The 20,215-nt window shown below is 47.7% G+C and overlaps 1 protein-coding gene across 1 annotated transcript; it reads left to right on the forward strand.

The window, feature by feature from the left end:
- Window positions 1–680: 680 nt before the first annotated feature.
- GATA6 (GATA binding protein 6) lies at window positions 681–19,103 on the forward strand. Its single transcript, XM_086472637.1, has 6 exons — window positions 681–1,593; window positions 5,085–5,251; window positions 8,563–8,688; window positions 10,090–10,177; window positions 10,275–10,381; window positions 18,936–19,103. The coding sequence occupies exons 1-6, from the start codon at window positions 681–683 to the stop codon at window positions 19,101–19,103; spliced, it is 1,569 nt and encodes a 522-aa protein (XP_086328763.1).
- Window positions 19,104–20,215: the final 1,112 nt, after the last annotated feature.

The raw sequence follows: 20,215 nt of genomic DNA on the forward strand, positions 1-20,215 counted from the left end.
CTTGGGCTGGAAATAAGGAAACAAGCTAGGCGATGCGCGGAAAAGCTAACATCGCTCTCTGGAGAACTAACCTTAAAGGGATCGCCTTACTAATTGTTTTCTCGGTGGAACCGAGTCAAATGACTCATTCATTGAAACAATCATAATAACACCACCAACGACGGCAGCCAAGGAAGGGGCTTTGCCACAGGCTGAGAAAAGTGCCCCTCTTCCCACCCTCGCCATCCCTCTCTCCCCACGCCCTCCCGCCCACCTTCCCCTCGTCGTGCTCCGTGCTCGGAGCCGCAGCCCGGGATGCGGAGGGAGAGGGGCAGCAGCCCGCCGGCCGCGCGGGGAGCGGGGCCACAGCCCCGTCCCGGTCCCCGCGGGGCGCTGCGCGGCCGGCGGCTCCCGGCCCGTGTTGACCCGGGCTGCCTGATCCCATCCCGCCGGGGCGAGGGACAACAGCGCCGAGGCGACATGACTGATTAAGCGCTCAGAGGGTCCAGATAAGCCCTGATGAATCTCATTAAGGGAGGGAGACGGGCTGTCCTGTTTGCTAACTTTGTTATTATTATTTCTCACCCCCCACCCCACCCCGCTCCTTCCCCGCCCTGCCCTGCGGACCCCCCCCCCTCCACTCCTCCTCCTCCCCTCCTCCCCTTTCCCCATCCACACCCAGCAGCTAGAAGGGGACCTGGATGGCCGTGGCTGAAGGCGGCTGGTGCGCGGTGAAGCGGTGCGCTGCGGACGCCGGCCGTTCCTCCTGCCCCTTCGCGACCAGGGAGCCGCGCCCGTCTCCTCCTTCGCCCTCCTCCTCCTCCTCCTCCGGCAGCGGCTCCCAGGGCGAGCGCGGCTCCTCCAAGACTCCTCTGCCGGAGCCCGACGGCAGCCACCGGCCGGCTCCACCGCCCCCCCACGCCGCCGAGGGCAGGTCGCTGCTCGCCCCCTACGTGCACTTCGGGGCCCCCCACCCCTCCGGCCTGCCCAGCTGGGAGGACATCCTGCTCTTCGCGGATTTAGACCAAACCAACAAGCTGATCTGGTCCAGCCGCGGCCCCAAGCTGAGCGGCCTCGCCGCCGAGCAGCCCGAGGAGATGTACCAGACCCTGGCCATCTCGGCCGCCCAGGGCCCCACGCCTTACGACGGATCTCCGGGCGGCTTCATGCACTCCACGCCCAGCTCGCCCGTCTACGTGCCCACGACCCGCGTGGGCTCCATGCTGCCCACGCTGCCCTACCTGCAGGGCAGCGGGGCGGCTCAGCCCAGCCACCCGGGCGGCGGCCACGCCGTCTGGTCCCAGCCGGCCGCGGAGAGCCCCTCGTACAGCACCGGCGGCGGCTCCCATCCCTCGGGCCGCTTCCCCTATTCCCCCAGCCCGCCGGTGGCCAACGGGGCCTCCCGGGAGCCTGGCGCTTACAGCAACAGCCTGGGCGCCAGGGACCAGTACAGCCCGCTGGCCCGGCCGCTCAACGGCTCCTACCCGGGGCCCTACACGTCCTACGTGGGGCCGCAGCTCACCCCCGCCTGGCCCACGGCGCCCTTCGAGAACTCGATGCTGCACTGCCTCCAGGGCCGGGCAGCCCCCATCCCCGTCCGGGCACCCAGCGCAGGTAGGACCCGCCGCCGGGGGCGAGGGCGGGCAGGGCAGGGCAGGGCAGGGCAGGGGGGGAGGCCGCCGCACGCCGGGGCTGCCCGCTGGCGGGGTGCCGGGGGGCGCCGAAGGGGCGCGGGGTTCGCCAGGCGGGCGGTGCGGCTCTCCGATGGCGGCGGCCCCGGGACCGTGGCTTTTCTGGAGTGAAGGTGGCTCTCGTCGTTTGCCTTGGCTTGGAGTGGGGGGGAGCACACCCCCTCAAAAAAAAAAAAAAAAAAAAAAGCAAAAAAAAAAGCAGCGGCGTTTTTTGGAGGGTGGCAATCGGGGTTGCGAACCCGCCGTTCCCGAAACGAATCGAGCGGTGTGAGCCTCGCTTTTAGGTTTCCCAACTCCGTACGTTTTTACTTCCCTAAAATGCGATAATCTGGCCACGAATTGGTGACAAATTCACGGCGAATTAATGTTTCTTGTTGCGTAATTCGCAGGGGCTCGCTTAACCTATCTTGGACTATTCCAACTACAAACCACTTCGCTGCTTCGTTAAGCGAGAAAAGCAGCAAAGCAAAACCTCTGGTATGAACGAGAAACTCCGTTTGTAAAGTGCTGTTAAAATATGGCACCTCCCGATGGGGTTTTACTTTCGCTTCCGAGGTGCCCCATCTTTTTTATTTGGTTTAGGAAATTCTCGATGTCATTAAATTAATTGTAGAAATGGAGGCTGAGCTGCGACGATTTAGTCAGAGGTAGAAAGATTAACGATTAATGCAGCCTCTTCAGCTTTAGAATATATGTATGTATATATAAATACAGATGTATAGAGGTGTGTGTGGGGTATGTGTGTATATATATATGTATATTTATATATATTTATGTATATTTGTCTATATTTATGTATATATGTGTATGTATACACACGCGCACACACACATTTGATCAGCATTTGCTTTAATCATAAACTACCCACCAGGTAGGAATATTTGATATACACTGTGATTTTGTCTTTCAGTGCAGTGTTGCAGAAAATTACTCAATGGCTTTTCATCTTTCTGTAGGGGTGTACACGATGCTCCTCCTGTCTCCCGGTAGATTTAGGCATTTTAAGCCTCACACATGGTGTTTACTAACATGACAGAGGGAAGAAGACTCAGTTGTAGTGGTGGTAGAAGGGCAGAGCAAAGCCGAGAAGCTGCGTCTCAGGGCGACGCGAAAGCCGAGTTTTTAAACTTAATTTCCAAAAGTTACAGTGTAAAACTAGGTGATGGAAGAAAGAAATTAGGGGGGGGGGTGTTGGGTTTTTTTGTGGTTTGTTTTTTTTTTTTTTTTTTTTTCGGGAGAGAGGTGGAGTTGGAAAATCTCACGGCAGGGAGAGTAGAGGGGTGGGGGAGAAGGGGCAGAGGAGGGAAGGAGCAGGGCGCTGGAGGAGGCTGGGGCAGGAGTGCCAAGGGAGGGGCGCGGCGGCTTGCCCTGCTCCCGGGGGGCTCCTGCCCGCCCCTTGTGCCCCTGAAGCCGCTCCCCGCGGAGCCCCAGCCCGGCTGGGACAGCGCGGGCAGCCGCGGCCCTTCCTCGCCTCTCCGCGGCCGGCGCCTCCGGCCCTTGGCGCTGGGCAGCCGCGGGAGGGCTCAGCCGGGCGGTGGGGGCACGGCTGGCGGCCGGGGGGGCCGCGCCAGGGGGCGAAGCAGCCCCGAGCCCCTGGGCCACGGGGGTTTTCTGCTCCCGCAAGGCGAAGTGCGGCAGCGAAGCCGAAGCCACGCGTGGTCCCGTTTCACATAAGCGTGTCAGCGGTCAGGAACTGCAAATTGTTGCCGCAATATATTTTTATAGCGAAATATTTATTAGGCAGTTGGGTACAGCTTTCCTAGCGTTACTCGTGGAGTTACTAAAACAATATCTAAAATTAAAATTTTATTTTGCTTTCCTTGGAGATAAAGATATTTCTCACACGCTAAGGGGAAAAAATATTTTTAAATGCCCGAGAAATATTGTCACGGCAGAATTTCTTTCTGCAGGCACGAAGGTAATGTTAATAAAGTAAATAGCTGAGACAAATAACTGTTTAACGTCCAGCGTCCTTGAAGCCTTAAGCATTTTCCTGATTACAGTCTTCAATGGCGCTTTTAGTGCAAAGATTAATAAATCTTAGCGGTGCGCTAAGAGCTACAAGCTGACAACGTAAGTTGAACTGTGCTCTCTGGACCCTGCCGTATGCTTGTTCCTGGTTAGCTCCTAATAATTTGCAAACGAAGGGAGGAGAGAAATGTATTTCGGTGGGTGAGGGCCAAAAGGCCGTTTCTTTCTCAACTCGGTGCCCGCCGTGCCATCGCAGCCCTCTCTCCAAAGCTGCCTGACGGTTACAAATTCTCGCTTTACAGCGCAAAGCTGCTAAGCGAAACGTAAAAGAATAACCCAATGATGAATTAAGGCAGGTAGTGGCGGGGATGGAGACAGCAAAAAAAATCAATGACGGAGGTATCAGTCTGAAACAGACTTTCCCAGCCTCGATTCGAAAGCTGCTGTGGAAATCCAAACACCTCCTTCTAGTATTTCTGCACAACGTAGCACGGTATATGTAAATCCGTATTTATTTTTTCCCCCCAAAATATGTAGAGAGGAGTCAGAACAAGATATAAGGATTTGCAGGGGTGAAGGTGTTTGCTTTTATAAGTGGGTTCTCTCTATTTTTTGCCGTGCATTTAGACCCTTTTTCCTCCCAGTGCTCAGTAGCTATGAGGGCAGGAGGCAGAATACCGCATATTTTTCCATTTCCCCCGTTTCCTACCAACCAGCTCGAATTTGACCAAATAGCCCAGGCGAAGCGGTCGCTCCCCGTCGCTGCTTGGCCCACTAGAGTCCCAAACGCTCTCTCTAAATGTGAAGTTTTTACTAGTTACGAGGCATTTAAAATAAGAGTCGGGGTAAAAACTCCTTGCCCAGCCTCGACCCGCGGGAATACTGGGCAAAACCACCGCTCCTTTGGGCTTTGGAAGCAGGCTGTTCTGCCAGGCACCTCGTTCCCCTTCTCCCCCCCCCCCCCCCCCCCCCCCCAAAAGCCAAGCGCACCCCCCTCTCCGCCCGGCGGGCACCACGACGGGGGGGTTTGGCACCACGACGAGGGTTTCGCCCCCCGAGCGGACCCCGCGCCGCTCCAGCCAAATTTCCGACGGGCCGAATCCCGACGGCAGCGCAGGGCTGCGGGGGGTCGCCGCTCCGGCCGGCCGCTGCCCCCAGCCCGTCCCGGGGAGCACCGGCTCCGCGCCGGTCTGTAACGCACGGGGGGCGCCGGGGCCGGCAGCGAGACTGGTACATTTAAAGAAATTTAAAAAAAAAAAAAAAAAAAAAAAAAATTGTGAGAAATCCCCGTACGGCCGCGATCGCTCCCGAGGAGTCACCGCTCCGAGGGCTGAGCAGCGCCGGTCCTTGCTCGCCCGGGGCCCGTCTCGCAGCGCTCCGCGGGGCTCCGCGCCCGCCGGCGGCCGTGCCCCACCGCCTCTCCCCTCTGCTCCTGCCCCCCAGAGCTGCTGGAGGATCTGTCCGAGAGCCGGGAGTGCGTCAACTGCGGCTCCATCCAGACCCCGCTGTGGAGGAGGGACGGCACCGGCAACTACCTGTGCAACGCCTGCGGGCTCTACACCAAAATGAACGGCCTCAGCCGGCCCCTCATCAAGCCCCAGAAGAGAGTGGTGAGTGGGGAGGAGGGGGGCGAGAGGAGCTGAGCCCCGAGGGACCCCCAGTCAGCGCTAGCCAGGGGGAAAGCGGGGGCAAGGAGGAGAGAGCGCAACCAGAGCCTGTCAGCCCGGTGATCCCCCCGGCTGCAAATCCCAAGTGGGGCTCCTGACCAGGTTCGCAGGCCAAAGTGGTCATGGTGAGGGGCGACAGGGCTGGTAGCCCTCTGGGCACTGCTTTGGGCCCGCTTCGGGTCCCTGTGCTGGCAAAATCGCCTTCTGCCCCCAGTGAGCCACGCACCGGGCACGGGCCAGCCTGGCTTTTTGAGTTGATGGACCCTGTGAGTGAGGGGGCATCTGTGGCTTGGAAGAAATCTGTGCTGCTGATGTTGGATGTTTCCAACAGGGAAAAAAAAATCAAGGTTGGAAAGTGTTTGTTCAGAGGGCTAGGAATTTCTCCAGACCTGCTTTGTTTGCCGAGAGCTCGATCCTTGGGAATGTAAGCAAGTTTTGTATATAATTCAAAGAAAACCAATTGTTTGAACAATGGTAATAGCCTTTGTTTTGTTTTACTCCTAAGAAATGAGCAGCAATTTTTCTAAAAATATACTCCTAAAACTAGGGGGGGAAATAAATAGTACAAACCAGAACCTCTGTTTATAACTCAGGCTGGCACTGAATAGGCAAGGAGAAAATTTAACAAGCGGGAACTGCACATTATGTTTAGCAAATCTGGGTGGAGGTCGGCAGAGAGAAAGAATACGCTCTTCAGTAATGGCTGTTACCGAGCGAGCCACAATAAATCATGCTGGTATAATCCAAGCTGATGTTTGGACCCTTGTGTATGGAGACAGTGTATCAAACCCATCAGCCTTTCAAGCCCCTTTCAATCACGCCAGCTGCTTCGCTCCATGCCTCTTTTCCTGGTGTTAAAACACATCCCGGTATTTATTTCACAACCGCTTGAATTTAGTGCCCTTATGGGAACAGGGGGGAACGAAACCTGAATGTGTGATGATCAGAGCAGACAGTGAGCTCTCAAGAACCAACTCCACTTCTGCTTGAAGACCTTTCTTTAAAAAAAATTAATGTAACTTTAAGCCAGAGCTTAATTACTGCTGGGTACTCATTTTTTCTAGCTGGCTGTCCGCTAAATTTCATGACACAAGGTGTTACCTCATTACCGAGGACAAATGCAGCGGACAGGCCAGATCTGCTGCTTGTCTGAAGTCTCAGAGCACGACTGACCGTGGCACCCCAGCCCAAAGCAGATTTCAAGTAGCTAATACCCAGCTCTGGCATTTCTGTGTTTCTTTTTTTTTTTTTTTTTTTTTTGAAGGGGTGGGGGGTGTGTAGAGGAGACTAAACCAGAGTCAAACTGCAGCCCGATTTCAGCCTGACACCTCGGCAAAATAACTCTGAAATAGCTCTGTGTAACAATCCCTACCGAGTACCCTGGCCATAACTATAAATCAACCATGACTGTGTGTTCATACAGTTGGAAATATGTAGGTGAGAAGGGAAAATGTTTTGAAAATGCTAAACATGTTTAGATTGCCCTGAAGTTTCTGATAAAATTCCTGCAGCAGAAAAGTCATTTTAGCTTCAAAACATGCCAAAACCCCTGTTTGTTTAGATACGGGAATGAGCAAAAGCTATTGAAATAAAATATATGAAGATTTATACCAGACATAAATTTCTGCGTACAAAAGAAAGAAACAGAGTGAAACATCTGACAGCATTTCACTTGCAAAGAAAGAAAATGAAGCATGTGGTTTTTTACCCCATCCATGTAAAACTCATATTGAATCAAGGGGTGCAATTCGGGCACTGTGTGCATACGTATTTAATAAAGAGGTCAAAAATTCTGTTTTCATGAGACCTGGATTTTTACGATCAAAAAGTATATGAGTGTTCTTCAGCCTATATTACGCTTGGCTGTTTGGTGGTGTTTTTTTTTTTTTTTTGCTGTGCAATTAATAATGGATTACTGATTCAAAGTTACAAAATTCATATTTAATCTGGAGTTCTTTCTGAGCTGTGGTGTAAGATGACAGCTAACTGCTAAAGAAACTCAAACAGATAAAATTCAAGAAACTCAGTTATTACTCTGGAATATTCCTCATTCTGAAAACATTTTTATCAGTTTCCCAAGTGGCAGGCAGCTCTGCGGTATCAAAGGTGACCGAGTTACGTCTAACAACCCGGCAGTAAATGATTCAAGAGGAAGGGCATTGTACCCTTAAGTTAGTAATTTCAGTTATGGGCGCTTTACAGTCAGAATAAGATTAATGCAATGCTCTAAAACTGACTTCTCCATGTAAACTTGTTCAGCTGCCAGACACAGAGCTAGGCACAGATTTTTTTATATTTTTTTTGACAATGCGATACTTTGAAAAAGACTGGATTTATGATGTAGCTGGAATTCTTTGCTTGTGATGAACGTAAAAGAGATCACTTGTTACAGGGACTTTTATAACCCATTCACCGTCATTTCACATGTTTATGAGGACTGCCTTCACTTATGATATACAGCTTGCAGCCATAAAGCTCCGGGTTATATGGCTATTTCTGATACAAGGTTGCTTCATCTTGGCTCCAAACTCCACGGAAGAGTGTCATAAATGGCTTGTTTGCAGTGGGGACCTTGTTGTCACCCACCAGCTTTTGTGCTGGCCGAGGGGAAGCTCTGCTCTGTAAAAGACTCTCCCGAGTCATGTTGGTTTTTGTGTGAGTTAAAATGGGCGATGATAAAAAGAGCTTTTTACAAAGATGCCGCTGTTGCATGTGCAGCTCCTGGGACGCCTGGGAAAGTTTTCCCCAGCCGTGGTGCCACCAAGGGCAGGTGATTAAAGCGGCTGATATTTCTGTGGACTTGGGCATATCGGTGGGAGGTTCAGAGCTGCCTCTTTGCCCACCGCAGAGGGGAGAGGGTGTTGGACTGGCTGGAGAGGTGGCACAGGAGTGATGTGCTGCCTTCTCAGCTGGACGGAGCTGCAGTGGAGATGTTTCCTAGCTGTCCTGCTGGAGGAAGAGCCAGTGCCCAGTGGTCTAAACAGAGGTCCCTGGGTCAGCACCTCCCAAATTTGAATTTTGCCCCTGCTGCTACTGCCCCGAGTTGCAGACTCACAGCACCTCTTCACGTTAGCTTTCCAGCCTCTGAAATGAGGATAATCTTGTTCTAATTCTGGGAAGTCGCTGATGGTTGCTATAAAAAAACCTCCTACCGGCCCCGCTGCATGTTAAAGTACTTTTATAAACCCTAAAGACATAAATCATTTGCTCCTGCCCGCCTGTTTACGCCTGTGTTTGCCTACGCTTGCCTCTAGCCCTCATCCCGGCGGCTGGGCTTGTCCTGTGCCAACTGCCACACCACGACCACCACCCTGTGGCGCCGGAATGCGGAGGGTGAGCCCGTCTGCAATGCCTGCGGCCTCTACATGAAGCTCCATGGGGTAAGTGGCGGGACATTCCCTGCCAGCTTCGGTGCTCCTTTGGGGAAGGGGTGGTCCTCCCACCAGTGGGTGCTCGGTGGCTTCAGGGGGGTGACATTGGGCTTCCTCAAGTTGGGGCGATGTTTCTGGTGGTGCTAACGGTCTCAGCTTATGGTTTGGACCATGGAGTTACAAAATTATGAAAAAAATTGATAAAATGACCAAAAAATATGTGACATTAGAAAATGATTATGCCATTTGAGCAAGTTACGCTTTTGACAAGTTATGTGTTTGCCGTTGTAGCTCTCCTGAGAGATTTCTACAAAGAAACGACCTCTGGTCGAGTAGGTCTTTTTGCCACCGGGATTTAAACTAGCTCTTCATTGGGGAAAAAAAAACCTGGACTTTAAATAAGATATTTTTTCATGGACAGGCATAGCTATGCCAGCAAAACTTTAAATGTGATTTCAGCCTTTTCTAGGCAATAATAGAGGAAGACAATAGCTTTATCCTGAATGTGATAGAGTATGTTTCGGGTGAGACTTGGAGCCTGTTATGACCCTGTGGGTTAAGTTACATCAAGCACAAGTGTTTGAAGAGCAAGGGCATTAGGAGTGATTTGTACTTGATCTAGTCCTCAAGAAAAAAGAAAATTATATTACAGGTTTAAACATTATAATGATAGTAACGTTATGCCTGAATTGTCTTTCCCAAACCTCATGTTATCATTAAGTTAAAATGCATTTTAAGCCAATGTTTTCTGTATAATGATTATCACTGTGATGACACAGAACACAAAGCTGATTTTTGAGAACATTTTCCCTATAAATATATATTTGGATACTATAAAGCTGTATCATGGGCAGAACTGCTTATAAGAACAAACACTAAGTCGATTATGGCCTAAAGCTTCTGTCCTAAGACACTCACTAGTGATGATCTGGTTTGTGTAGCTGCTCCACAGAGAGGAGTATTTTTTCCCCTCATATGCACTCTTGCTTTTCAGAACCAACCACTGGAGACAATTCCTAACTGACTGGACTAAGGAATCAGGGATGAGATATACCCCGTCCAATTTAATTTCATACGACCTGTGGCCAGATGATGCTGTTTTTCGCTAAATGTGTGCTGTTTATCTGGGGACTGACTAAGGTGTTGGAAAAACTAGCTCACATCAAGCAAAAAGATTCCCCGCTTTCTTTATTCGGCTAAAACTCCCTTGAAACAACACATTACTTTGCCCAAATAAAATGGAAAGGTTTTTTTTTTTTTTTGAATTGGTACTGTGACAGGGGAAAAACTGACTTGCTATACAGGCATTTTCAACATCACCATTTGTAGAGATCTTGTAGTGTATTTTGATTTTTGATTTTAGAGTGCATATATATCTCTGTGATTGGTGTGGAAATTTAATTTTTTCAGGTTCCCCGACCTCTTGCTATGAAAAAAGAAGGAATTCAGACCAGGAAGCGAAAACCTAAGAACATAAATAAGTCAAAGGCATGCTCTGGTAAATATAAAAAGATAAGACAGTTGAGCTGCAGGAGGTTTTTTTTTTCCCCTGGCTGGAAAATATTTGTTTTTAATACCAGTTCCCGATCTTTCAGGTAACAGTACTACTGCGGTTCCTATGACTCCAACATCCACGTCTTCTACTAATTCAGATGACTGTAGCAAAACCGCTTCTCCCAGCACACAGACTGCAGCCTCTGGGGTAAGCCGTAGGCCAGTGTCCGTATCTGTTAGCAGGCTGATCACTGTGCAATGTTATCACAGCTTTTATCTTATCTACCAGAACAATAATCTAAACAAACTTTCCAGTTTTGTTAGCTGATACTGGAACAAGATTTTCGGAGGATATTACATATAGCTGTAAACAGAACGACAAGCTGAAGTACTTTACAAACCTCTTAATTAAGATCTATATAATTTTTATGATTAGGTTAACCACAGCTTAACCTCAGACATTTTGTTTTGAAATGTTCAGGTTCTTCCATTTCAAAGGTTTTCTTTTGGAGCAAAGACAATAAATCAGGCCCAACTGATCCTTTCAAGAAACAATTGTGCATGCACCCCTTTTTTTCTGAAATGATCTAATGAAAATTTGTAATTCAAGGGACTGCTGCTCTCATGTTTTCCAAAAGCTGTTTGAGATACATAGATTGTATAGATTGTATAGATTGTATAGATGTATAGATGTATAGATAGATAGATATGCATTTTTATACATTATCCCAAATGACTCGTAAACCCCAGCAAAACTTTTTCTTGCTCTATGAGGGGAAATATAAAGGCTTTTCTTTTAAACTAGGATGTGCACTCCGATCCAGTCCCAGCTGAAACCAGGCTGGAGTGCCCAGCTGATTGCAAGGGCGTAGGGAATCAGCGCTGTCCTCGCAGAGGGCTCTACAGGGGCCAGATGCTCAGCGTGTGGCAGCACCCAGCTCAAGAGGAGCGCTGATCATTCCCTGTTTTAGTTTTGATCCTTATTTTACGTCGTATACTCAAACCGTCTCAAACCTCCTCTCTTCACTCAGTTAGCATGTGTGATAACAAATACTACTGCTAAAGTCGCGAAGCTTAATGCAGATTAATTTCTGACCCCTTGGCTGTATCCACACTCACTCCTCAGGCCTTCTGTGTCCTTTAATCTGCCACATCATTTCTCTGAAAAGCTTTCCTAACGTGGCTTTCTCTACTCCTTTATTAATAAAAAGAAGACATTGTTTATAATAGCTATTATTCAATATGGCTCAGTGTTCCCACATCCAAATTCTTTCCAATAGTTTAATTCCTGACGTACAAAGTTGCATTGTACAAGGGGAGGAAAAAAAGCATTTTTTAGCAAATGCGATCGTTTGTGGACTGACAGGGCCACCCAGTTTCAGAGGCATTGGGTTTTGGGGTTGGATGCTGCCAGACAAGGATATTACTAAAAGGGCTTGTCTTTGACATGAGAAAATCCTGTCAGTCCAATAAAATAAACAGATCACATTAAAAAAAAAAAGAGAAACACTGACGAAAATGTGAGCTGTTACTGGGTTTCAGGCTCCCCCCAGTGAACTACTATGTGCTGGTTTAGGGTCTCCCTTAATATTTGCAAAGGAAAAAATGCAGACAAATTTTCCTTAAATTTTCCTTAAATTTTCCTTAAATTTTCCTTAAATTTTCCTTAAATTTCCCTTAAATTTCCCTTAAATTTCCCTTAAATTTCCCTTACATTGCCTTAAGCAGCACTACCGATCCTGAGGAATGTCCCGAGATGTACATAACGAGCAGAATTAGAAGCGCAGTCCCAGCGGAGGCAGAGCCAGGGCTGAGGGCTGCAGGCAGCGCATCCGTGTGCTGCTGGGGCAAGGAGCAAGGAGAGCCTTTCTAGCTGAAATCCTCTTGCCCCTATGCTGTTGCCTTCTTGGCTGGCTAAAGCCTGCCTTCCTTTCTGTAGCCCTTATAGTTATAATTTTAATAGTACCCTTTGTAATACAGGTTTGCCAGTTGGATTTGTGTGGATACCAGAGGAGAGTGGAGTCGGGGCACATGAACAAAATGAGTCAAAGGCCTAGCTGAGAGCTGTTAGCCACTAAGAGCAACTCCTGGGGACCCTGAAGCTGCTCTTAATTACATGAAGGAAGGCATCCCCCAGTGCCAGGACTTCAGATCTCCCTGTTTTTTCTGTAGCAGATCAGTCTGGGAGAGAACAGGGAACACGAGGGCCAGGGAAATCTGTCCACTTGTACCCAGCAGGCAGCACGGTAACATCTGCACAGCCTTTTCCCCACCATGATCTGATCAGATGTGCCCTGCTTAAGCAAAGCACTTGCAAATCACGTCTTGTGAAAAATTTCAGTGGAAGGAAGTGATGGAGAGAGGCCGTGCTGAAGCGGGGAGGCTGCAGCAGACATGTGGGCATCCCCCCTGACTCCCCCCACTCTACATGAAGGGCTAGTGATCTCACAGCCCTACACCCCAGCCCTATGTGCCTATAAAGGAGGATGGAATTTGCAAGGGAGCAGTTGTCAGGGGATGTCATGGTCACGGCCACATGCTTCCCTTGGGCTCCTAGCTTTGCCCAAGTGTCAGTAATTCAATGGGATGAGGATGGGGAAGACTGGAGGTTGGAAGCAGAAAGTGGTGGCTGTTAAGACTGTTTCCCATTGCCCCAGACGTCATTTGGGAACACGATCACTAGCTGCGAAGGAAGTGAAATCTTTTCGTATAGGCCTAAATCCCAGGGGAGGGGCTGAGATCTCATAAGGGCCATTGAAGTTGTCAGGAGTGAAGGGGTGTCAGCATTTTAGAGTGAGGGAGCCTGCAATCTGATCACACGCTGAAGCAAAGATACTCTACTAGACTTCTAATTTCCTTTAGTTTTATTTTATTTTCCAATTTTAGTTGACGCATCAATAGCCCGAAGGTTTGTATTTATTCTTAGAACAGGCGTGGCTTTGCACAAGGAGAATAAAGTTCCCGGGGCCATGTCAGGAGGTAAAAAACCCTCAGATGGATGAATTCAGGCTCTGTAATCTTTGGCCGCTTTAATGAGAACCGCGTTGATTCCTGCCAGTGGCGCTGGTGACGTTGCCGAAACACGGGCACCTGCTGGAGGAGCGAACCTGGCTCATTCCCTGCGCGTTACACAACCAGCATGGCAACTTGTTTTTGTTTTGCTCTGTTTTTACTTCTCCAGCCTTTATTCTGTGAAGAGGGGAAAAATGCCAAATTGACATTAGGCAGAGAAATCTGATGACGTTTTAGAAACTGTTGTCTGAAATTCACAGCAATGTTGTTGCTAAATGAAACAGAGAAAATGAATTCCTCTACTGGTACAAAAGCAATTTATTATGCCTTTTATGGGAGGCTGCCAAAAGAGTTCCCTGTTATGTAGGAATCTAATGAAAATGAAATTCAGCAGAATTCGTTTGTGTAATATTAACTTTTTTCCCTACCTTTCTTTATCTCTTTTAAAGTAAAATAAAGAAGGGAGGGCAAAAAAAAAGAGAAGGCAGCAATTACTCTTGGAAATGTCTTTGAGACTATCTGTTTCATGAAGGGAATCTTGTATGATGCCAATTTTGAAACAAATTAATGAAGAACCTTACATGTTGATTTTAGCTGAAGTTTAAACATTTAAAAGAAATGATTAATGAATTGCTGTGGGTGCAAAGCTGATTTCAAACATCCCAGAATGTAGAAGTGTTTGGATCAGAGATATTTCGTTGTCCCATCGTAAAGAGGCTATTTGCCAAATTCACATCTGGATCTAGGATTTAGGCCGATTTCTGTTTTCCTAAGCAGTATAAGTACTGGGTGTCCTGTGTTACTAATATGGAAAAGGTCCAGCTGCATGATATATGAAGTTGCCTTACATCCCCATAAAAAGGAGATTTGAACGTTTCAGACAGCCTGCATCTGCATCTATACCTGCTCTCCCTTTGATGCTGCTGAAGCTGTACAGAGAAAAGCTACACAGAATAAGTTGCTAAATGAAGGGCACGGTCTGTAGCGCACACCCATCCATTTCCATGCAGGGGCTCCAACTAGTGTGATTACCAGAAGGACTTTATTCCCTTATTAGGATAAAAGGCAGTATGAAAACTGCTGTAAAATCTGCTTTTTATGGCAGGACATGGAGGCTCCTTGAGCCAGGGCTGATGTCAGTAAAAGCTCAGCAGCAGAAGGGGAGCTCTTCTTTCAGAAGACTCTACTGCGCCCTTTGCCTCCAGTTTGGAGCTTTCTCAGAAGGACCGTAATAACACACCATGGAATAGCTTAGCACAGTCGTCTTGTACGTAAAACTAGTGCTTATTTCCCTTGGAGGTTTACCTTAAGAAGTAGTTCAGGACTGGCTCTTCAGTGTTGTAGGCTGGAAAGTGGGAGAGCTCACTGAAATGGCCTCAGCAGGTGGTGAGCTAGCAGGAAAAGGCAGTTCTAACTGTCCCCAAAATGCCTGACAACCCGGGCTGAACTATCTGAATAGCTTTTCCAGCATTTGCTTTCTTTTGTTTTCAGAAGAGGGTCCGTGAGGTGGTTAGAGTGGTGTTCTTCACTCTTTTTTAGGCAGCAGATTGGTAGACATTCATGCAGGCTATAGAGAAATCAGTCTCCCTACACCATCTCCCAGAGTCCAGATGAAACAGAGACTCAACCTCTTAAAAAACCTATCTCCTAACCTCTTGGATATTGGAAAGTTGAATGGCCGATGGTCCTTCAGACTATCTCATGATAAGATTTCAGTTGGTATAGAATAATTTTCCTAGCTGTTGGGACAGTTTGCATGAGAAAGTCTCACCAGTATGGTTGGTAGGACTTTCACCTGGAAAATGGGAACACGGTGCCTTAGTCCTGGTATGAGTAAATATTTATCTGAACCAGGAGAATAAGATCAACAGAAGGCATGAGGAGCATGGCAACCTAAAACACGAAATAGTCTGGTAGTCAGGTCATTACGCTGGGAGATCTGATAGTCTAGTTTAAATCTTCTCTTGGTCTCCTACCTCTTCTGCATCAGTCCTCACTCCTGGACAAAATAGGATACTGCTTTCTTCTGCCCGTTCAGTTTCATATATTCAGTCATTCATTTTCTTTGCTTCATGTACACATATCTGAAAAAGGGCATTTAATTTTGTATCAAACAGAATGAAGCAATCCAGCTTTTTGGTTTCAGTGGGGAAAACCAAAGAAAAATATCTTTGGTTCTACCCAAAACTTCTATGTGCATATGAACACCTACATTTTGCTTGGGTTTGTTTTATTGCCAAAGCAATAAAGCCAGTTACTCATACAGCCCTCAACAGCAGCGGGGTCATCAGCTTTCCCAAGCCATGCTGGAAGTTGCTTCCCTTAGGAAATTAGTGAAGCATTAACCACCAATTTATGTTACTGTAATATAAAGGAGAGATTAGAAGATAAGTAAACTTATATGTCTGCAATATAAACAAAATGATCAATCTGACTAGCAAGAAATGACAACTTTGCATACTAAGAAGGTGACTAAATCTGAAAAAAAGAGCTGTGGTTTTGCAGTGCTGAGACTTGCTCTTCAGAAACCAGGGAGTGACAGAATTGGGAGAAAGTGCTCTTGGTGGGGATGGCAGTTATTTGCAGGGAGGGTGAGGCTGGAAAATTAAGGACTCCACCATAGTTTGCCATAACACATTATATACGAAAGAAATTTTTGCAAGTGTGTTTCAGCTGACTATGGTTATCATTGAAGTGCAGCGAACCTAAACTAAGCTAACTGAAGAGGAAGAGAGTGTTGGCTGAGACTCAGCTTACTACAGACTTAGTGTAATGTCCAAAATTCATGGAGCATTTTGAACCTGTGAAGTGGATAGAGCAAAGGTCTATCTGATAGAGCAAAGGTCTAGATCAAGGCCTTTTGCCACCCCATCCAGCTGTTAGCACAACTCCTTGCCCAGAGTTTTTGCTCTGTGGAGGTGTGGGGGAAGGTCAGAGGGGTGTCCCTCCCCTCTCCCCACTCCCTGTGGCGGGCAGGCGTTGCAGGAAGAAGTGGGTGGAAGAAAGCAGAAATCCTTCAGCCAGAGATAGATGTACGTGCTGTTCCCCACAGCATGGTTTTGATCTGGGCCAGCTTTAGTGGGGGTGAATTTGGCTCCAGGGTGCTGACAGCAGGTTTGGGTATGATGTAGGTGTCTCAGTCCCTCTGTGGCTCTGGCTGAGGTCTCCCTGTGAGTGTGGCAGGAAGGTCCTCTACAGAAAGTCCACCTCTGATCCAGACAACCTGCCTGGGGGCTGCCCCATGACCAGCTCCTGCTGGTTTGAGTGAGAAGAAGAACCTTTGCAGATACAAACACAACCTTCCTCTGTTTGTCTGGGAGGCAAGCTCTTCCCAAAGGGCTTCATTCATTTTTTCCTCAGGAAGCTGACCTTCAGTTGATTATCTATCCTATTATCAGATTTCAGCAATAAAAATAAATCCATTACCTTTTTATTGATAGAGCCAGCTGTTATGAATTAGGAGAGCTCATTGCATTGTTCAGCTTATTTATTTCCGTTGATAAATGTCCTCAACTAACTGTAACTTCTGTTGTCTTTTATCCCTTAAAGCTGGAGAAGTAAGAGCAGAGGTAGGCAGGCTCAGGAGCAGAGCTGTGATTCAGCTGCGTCCTTTTCATGAGCTAGTTTGTTTTCCATGTCTCACTTCGGGAGCTGCCTGGATTTGTCATGACATTACTGGGGTGGGGTTTCCAGGCCCGGCGGTCCTGCCCAGGTCCTGCCCGCCCTGGCTCAATGGAGCCAGGATCCGGCCTTGGTCGGGCAGGGATGGGCAGTCTTCAAACAGGACGTGCCTCTGCGTCCTCCCTTCTGGGGTGCCCGAGGGAGGGGCAGCTGATAACCCCACATGGAAACTGTGGGTCCCTGAGCCCCACCTTTCAGGGTTGAATCAGGAAAAGAGTGAATTACACTTTCCAAGCCCGGAAAAAATAGGTAGTGATAAGATATTTGCCTACCGGAACAACAGCGGCAAATATGGGCAAACGGGAACCTTTCAAAGCAGCTCCTAGTATTTTTAGCTCAGGTTGAGCAAGCACTGCTCAACTCTAATTTAAACCCTTCTTCCACTGTGGGGAGACTCACAGACTGTTCAAAGTGATGTCTTTTGTGCTAATAGGAGTCTATTTGATGTATTAACAAAAAAAAAAAAAAAAAGCCTTTCTGAAAAACTAGGCTGATGCAAGACCAAAAGCAGACCCCAAAGGTCAATGTGAAAGCTGCTTCATTGAATTCTCTGTGCATAGTCACAGGGAAAGAGGATACGAAGACTCGTTGTCAATGATTGGCAATGGTGTATTTGAGAGATTGATAAACCATATTTCTTAGGATAAGAGCTTTTTGGATGTTTTTTATGGGCAAGGAGTTTTTCCATCTCTGTACTTCTGGGTAGTGACTGATGGAGCAGGATCCTGGTTGATGACTGAGTGGAAGAATAGTGGCGATCAACAATTGTAATAAAAGCTAAAGAAAATATTGGAGTCTAGCGTACTTCAGACAAAAGTGACTGCTGGCAATGAGTATCTCTTTCAGAAGGTGAGGTTTTCCCTGGGTTAAGCACAGCAACAAGAATCCTGCACAGCACTGTTTGGAAATTACCTTTGAATAGATGAAGCCTTGCTTTTCCTATGTCAGGACTGCTAGCTTGGCACGGCTCCAGGAAAGCCAAGAGCTCTACTCTTGTAAAATGATTAAATATGTATACTTTTCACTTAAACAGCAGGCAGGAAGCTTCTGCAGTCACAGTTTAAGATAGTCTTTTTTTTTTTTTTTTCTCTCTTTTTAAGGAATCTCATCCGAAGACTATCCATTAACAAGTAAATTAAGGTTTTAAAGTTGACATATCCAAGAGTTAATTTTGCATGAAGTCAGCTCTTAAACATTTCCTTTATCAGGTGAAAACATTGCCCCTTCTCTGTCTGGCACTGCAAATTTTTCCTCTTTAGTGGATCTGCTCAGCCTCATGGAAAAAATGATCATTTCTTTGTCTATGTAACTCTTTATTTCTCTGTTAAAATAAATGGACTGGTTCCAGTGCGGTTCAGAGGTTCAACCTGGTGCCTACCAGGGCTCCCCTGCGTGTTGTCTTGTGCGGGTAGGTGGTGGAACAAAAAGGCTCCAGGTTCAAAGGCATAATGTTTTTCCACTTGGGATGAAAAAGAACATCTCCTTTAGTGGTCAGTCTTACAGGGATGAAGTGGTTGTGGCTAGCGTTTTGAAGGGTGAGGAGTGATTTTAGTCATTTCAAGGTCAGAGGGACCCAAAGAAGGCTGATTTCCAGGAGGTGCTCTGCATCTGCTGCTAGAGAATTGGTATGCAGCAGGCTTCTCCCACCGGGAAAGCAAAACTAGAGGTGCCACCCCTCCTGGATCACATTTTTGGTGTTGGCATCTGTGTCCCTTCAGTAGGGGGCAGCAGGACACACGCACGTTACCTTCTTCATCATGGTCAGATTTCCAGGTTTTTCTGCACATCACGGGCTTTCTTTTCCACCTTGCTGTGAAGATAACCACGTGCTGATCTCCAAATGCAGATATCACTCGCATCAGCGGGGCTGAAGGCGTGGGCTGACCCTGAGACATTTTTTCAGTTTCAGAATTTTGAGGCACGGGGGCAAGCAGAGAGCAAACCTGGGCTTTCCGCAGAAATCCTGGGGTAGCAGCTGTGCCCCAAGCCCACTGCTTTCCCACCCACACCCCCGCGCATGCAAAGCTCACCCGCTCAATGAAATCTCTTTGCTCTTCCCTCCCCTCCAGGCGAGCTCGTCAGTGATGTCTGGCCCAGGAGAGAGCACCAGTCCCGAAAGCAGCAACCTTAAGTATTCAGGTCAAGACGGGCTGTACACAGGAGTCAGCCTGACCTCCACGGCCGAAGTGACGGCGTCCGTGAGACAGGATCCCTGGTGTGCCCTGGCTCTGGCGTGACCCAGCACGAGGGAAGCTGGATCCCGGCGCTGTGCGGGAGCCCCCAGACGTCTGCGCACAGTTTCTTCTGCGGAGTGGTCGTGGTGGGAGCGAGAGTGCTGGCAAAGACCGTTCCTCTGAAATTGTTTCCGTGCCTTGGTGGCAGAGGTATTTTTCAGCCTCCGAAAGGGGCACTGCCGAAGCATCCAGTTCCTCATCTATGCAAGAAAATGATAAAGAAAGCAAATGCCCACCAGGGGATAGCTAACGCAGCCTTACACTCTCAAAAAACAAAAAAAAAACCAAAAAAAAAAAAAAGAGAAAAAAAAGAAAAAGGAAAAAAAGAAGAGATAAACCTAGACTTATTGGTAGATTCCAGAAATACATCCTCGACTTACCCAGCAGTGCTGCCTTTCTGATTGTATAGTTGTTTTCACCCTCTCATCGCCTTCTCCCCCAAGAATTTGGCGGAAGTCGTCAGTGTCGGGGGGGGAAAGGGGGAGTAGTAAAGGCTTTAATTACCAGACATAGTGAGATACTTTTTAACGAGCGTCAGAAGTGCATACTGCTTGAGTCAGCGCAGAAGTCTCGCACCGACCATTTGATGTCTTCACCCTGTCGGTCCTCTCCTCTTGCACCCTCCATCTTCAGCGTGCCTTGCTCTGCTCTTCAGAGTCCAGCTATGCCCCTGGAAGAAATCACAACATTTGGTACAAGTCTCACAAGGTCCAGCTGGTTATAGAGATTTTGGTTGGTTTTTTTTTGTTTTGTTTTGTTTTAAAATATTTACTCACTTTGCAAGACTGCGATATAACTTCTAAAGTACACTGTGACTGAGGTTTATGAAAGTTTGTATTTTCTGGCTGAACTGTAAAAAGTCAGTTGAAATTTGTAAACAGGGTAGCAATCAGATATTTTTCTTCCATATATACAATAATTTTTTTAAAGAAGTGCAATTTGCGTTGCAGCAATCAGTGTTAAATCATTTGCATAAGATTTAACAACGGTTTTTATACGAATGAATGAATGTAAACATTTTAACTTAATGGTACGTAAATAATTTAAAAGAAAAACTTAACTAGGCATCCTTAGGCTTTTTAGCGCAACAAAAACCCCATCCACTTTCTGTATTT

The sequence above is a fragment of the Leptosomus discolor genome, chromosome 13, assembly GCF_034619465.1.
Source record: "Leptosomus discolor isolate bLepDis1 chromosome 13, bLepDis1.hap2, whole genome shotgun sequence".
Taxonomy (NCBI): Eukaryota; Metazoa; Chordata; class Aves; order Leptosomiformes; family Leptosomidae; genus Leptosomus; species Leptosomus discolor.

Bases quoted from the DNA above. Each gene is read 5' to 3' on its own strand.
- GATA6 (XM_086472637.1), top strand. From the start codon at position 681: ATGGCCGTGGCTGAAGGCGGCTGGTGCGCGGTGAAGCGGTGCGCTGCG. The intron at 5,252-8,562 runs GTGAGTGGGGAG...GCTTGCCTCTAG, and splicing joins TCAAGCCCCAGAAGAGAGTG to CCCTCATCCCGGCGGCTGGG. The intron at 10,178-10,274 runs GTAAATATAAAA...CCGATCTTTCAG, and splicing joins TAAGTCAAAGGCATGCTCTG to GTAACAGTACTACTGCGGTT.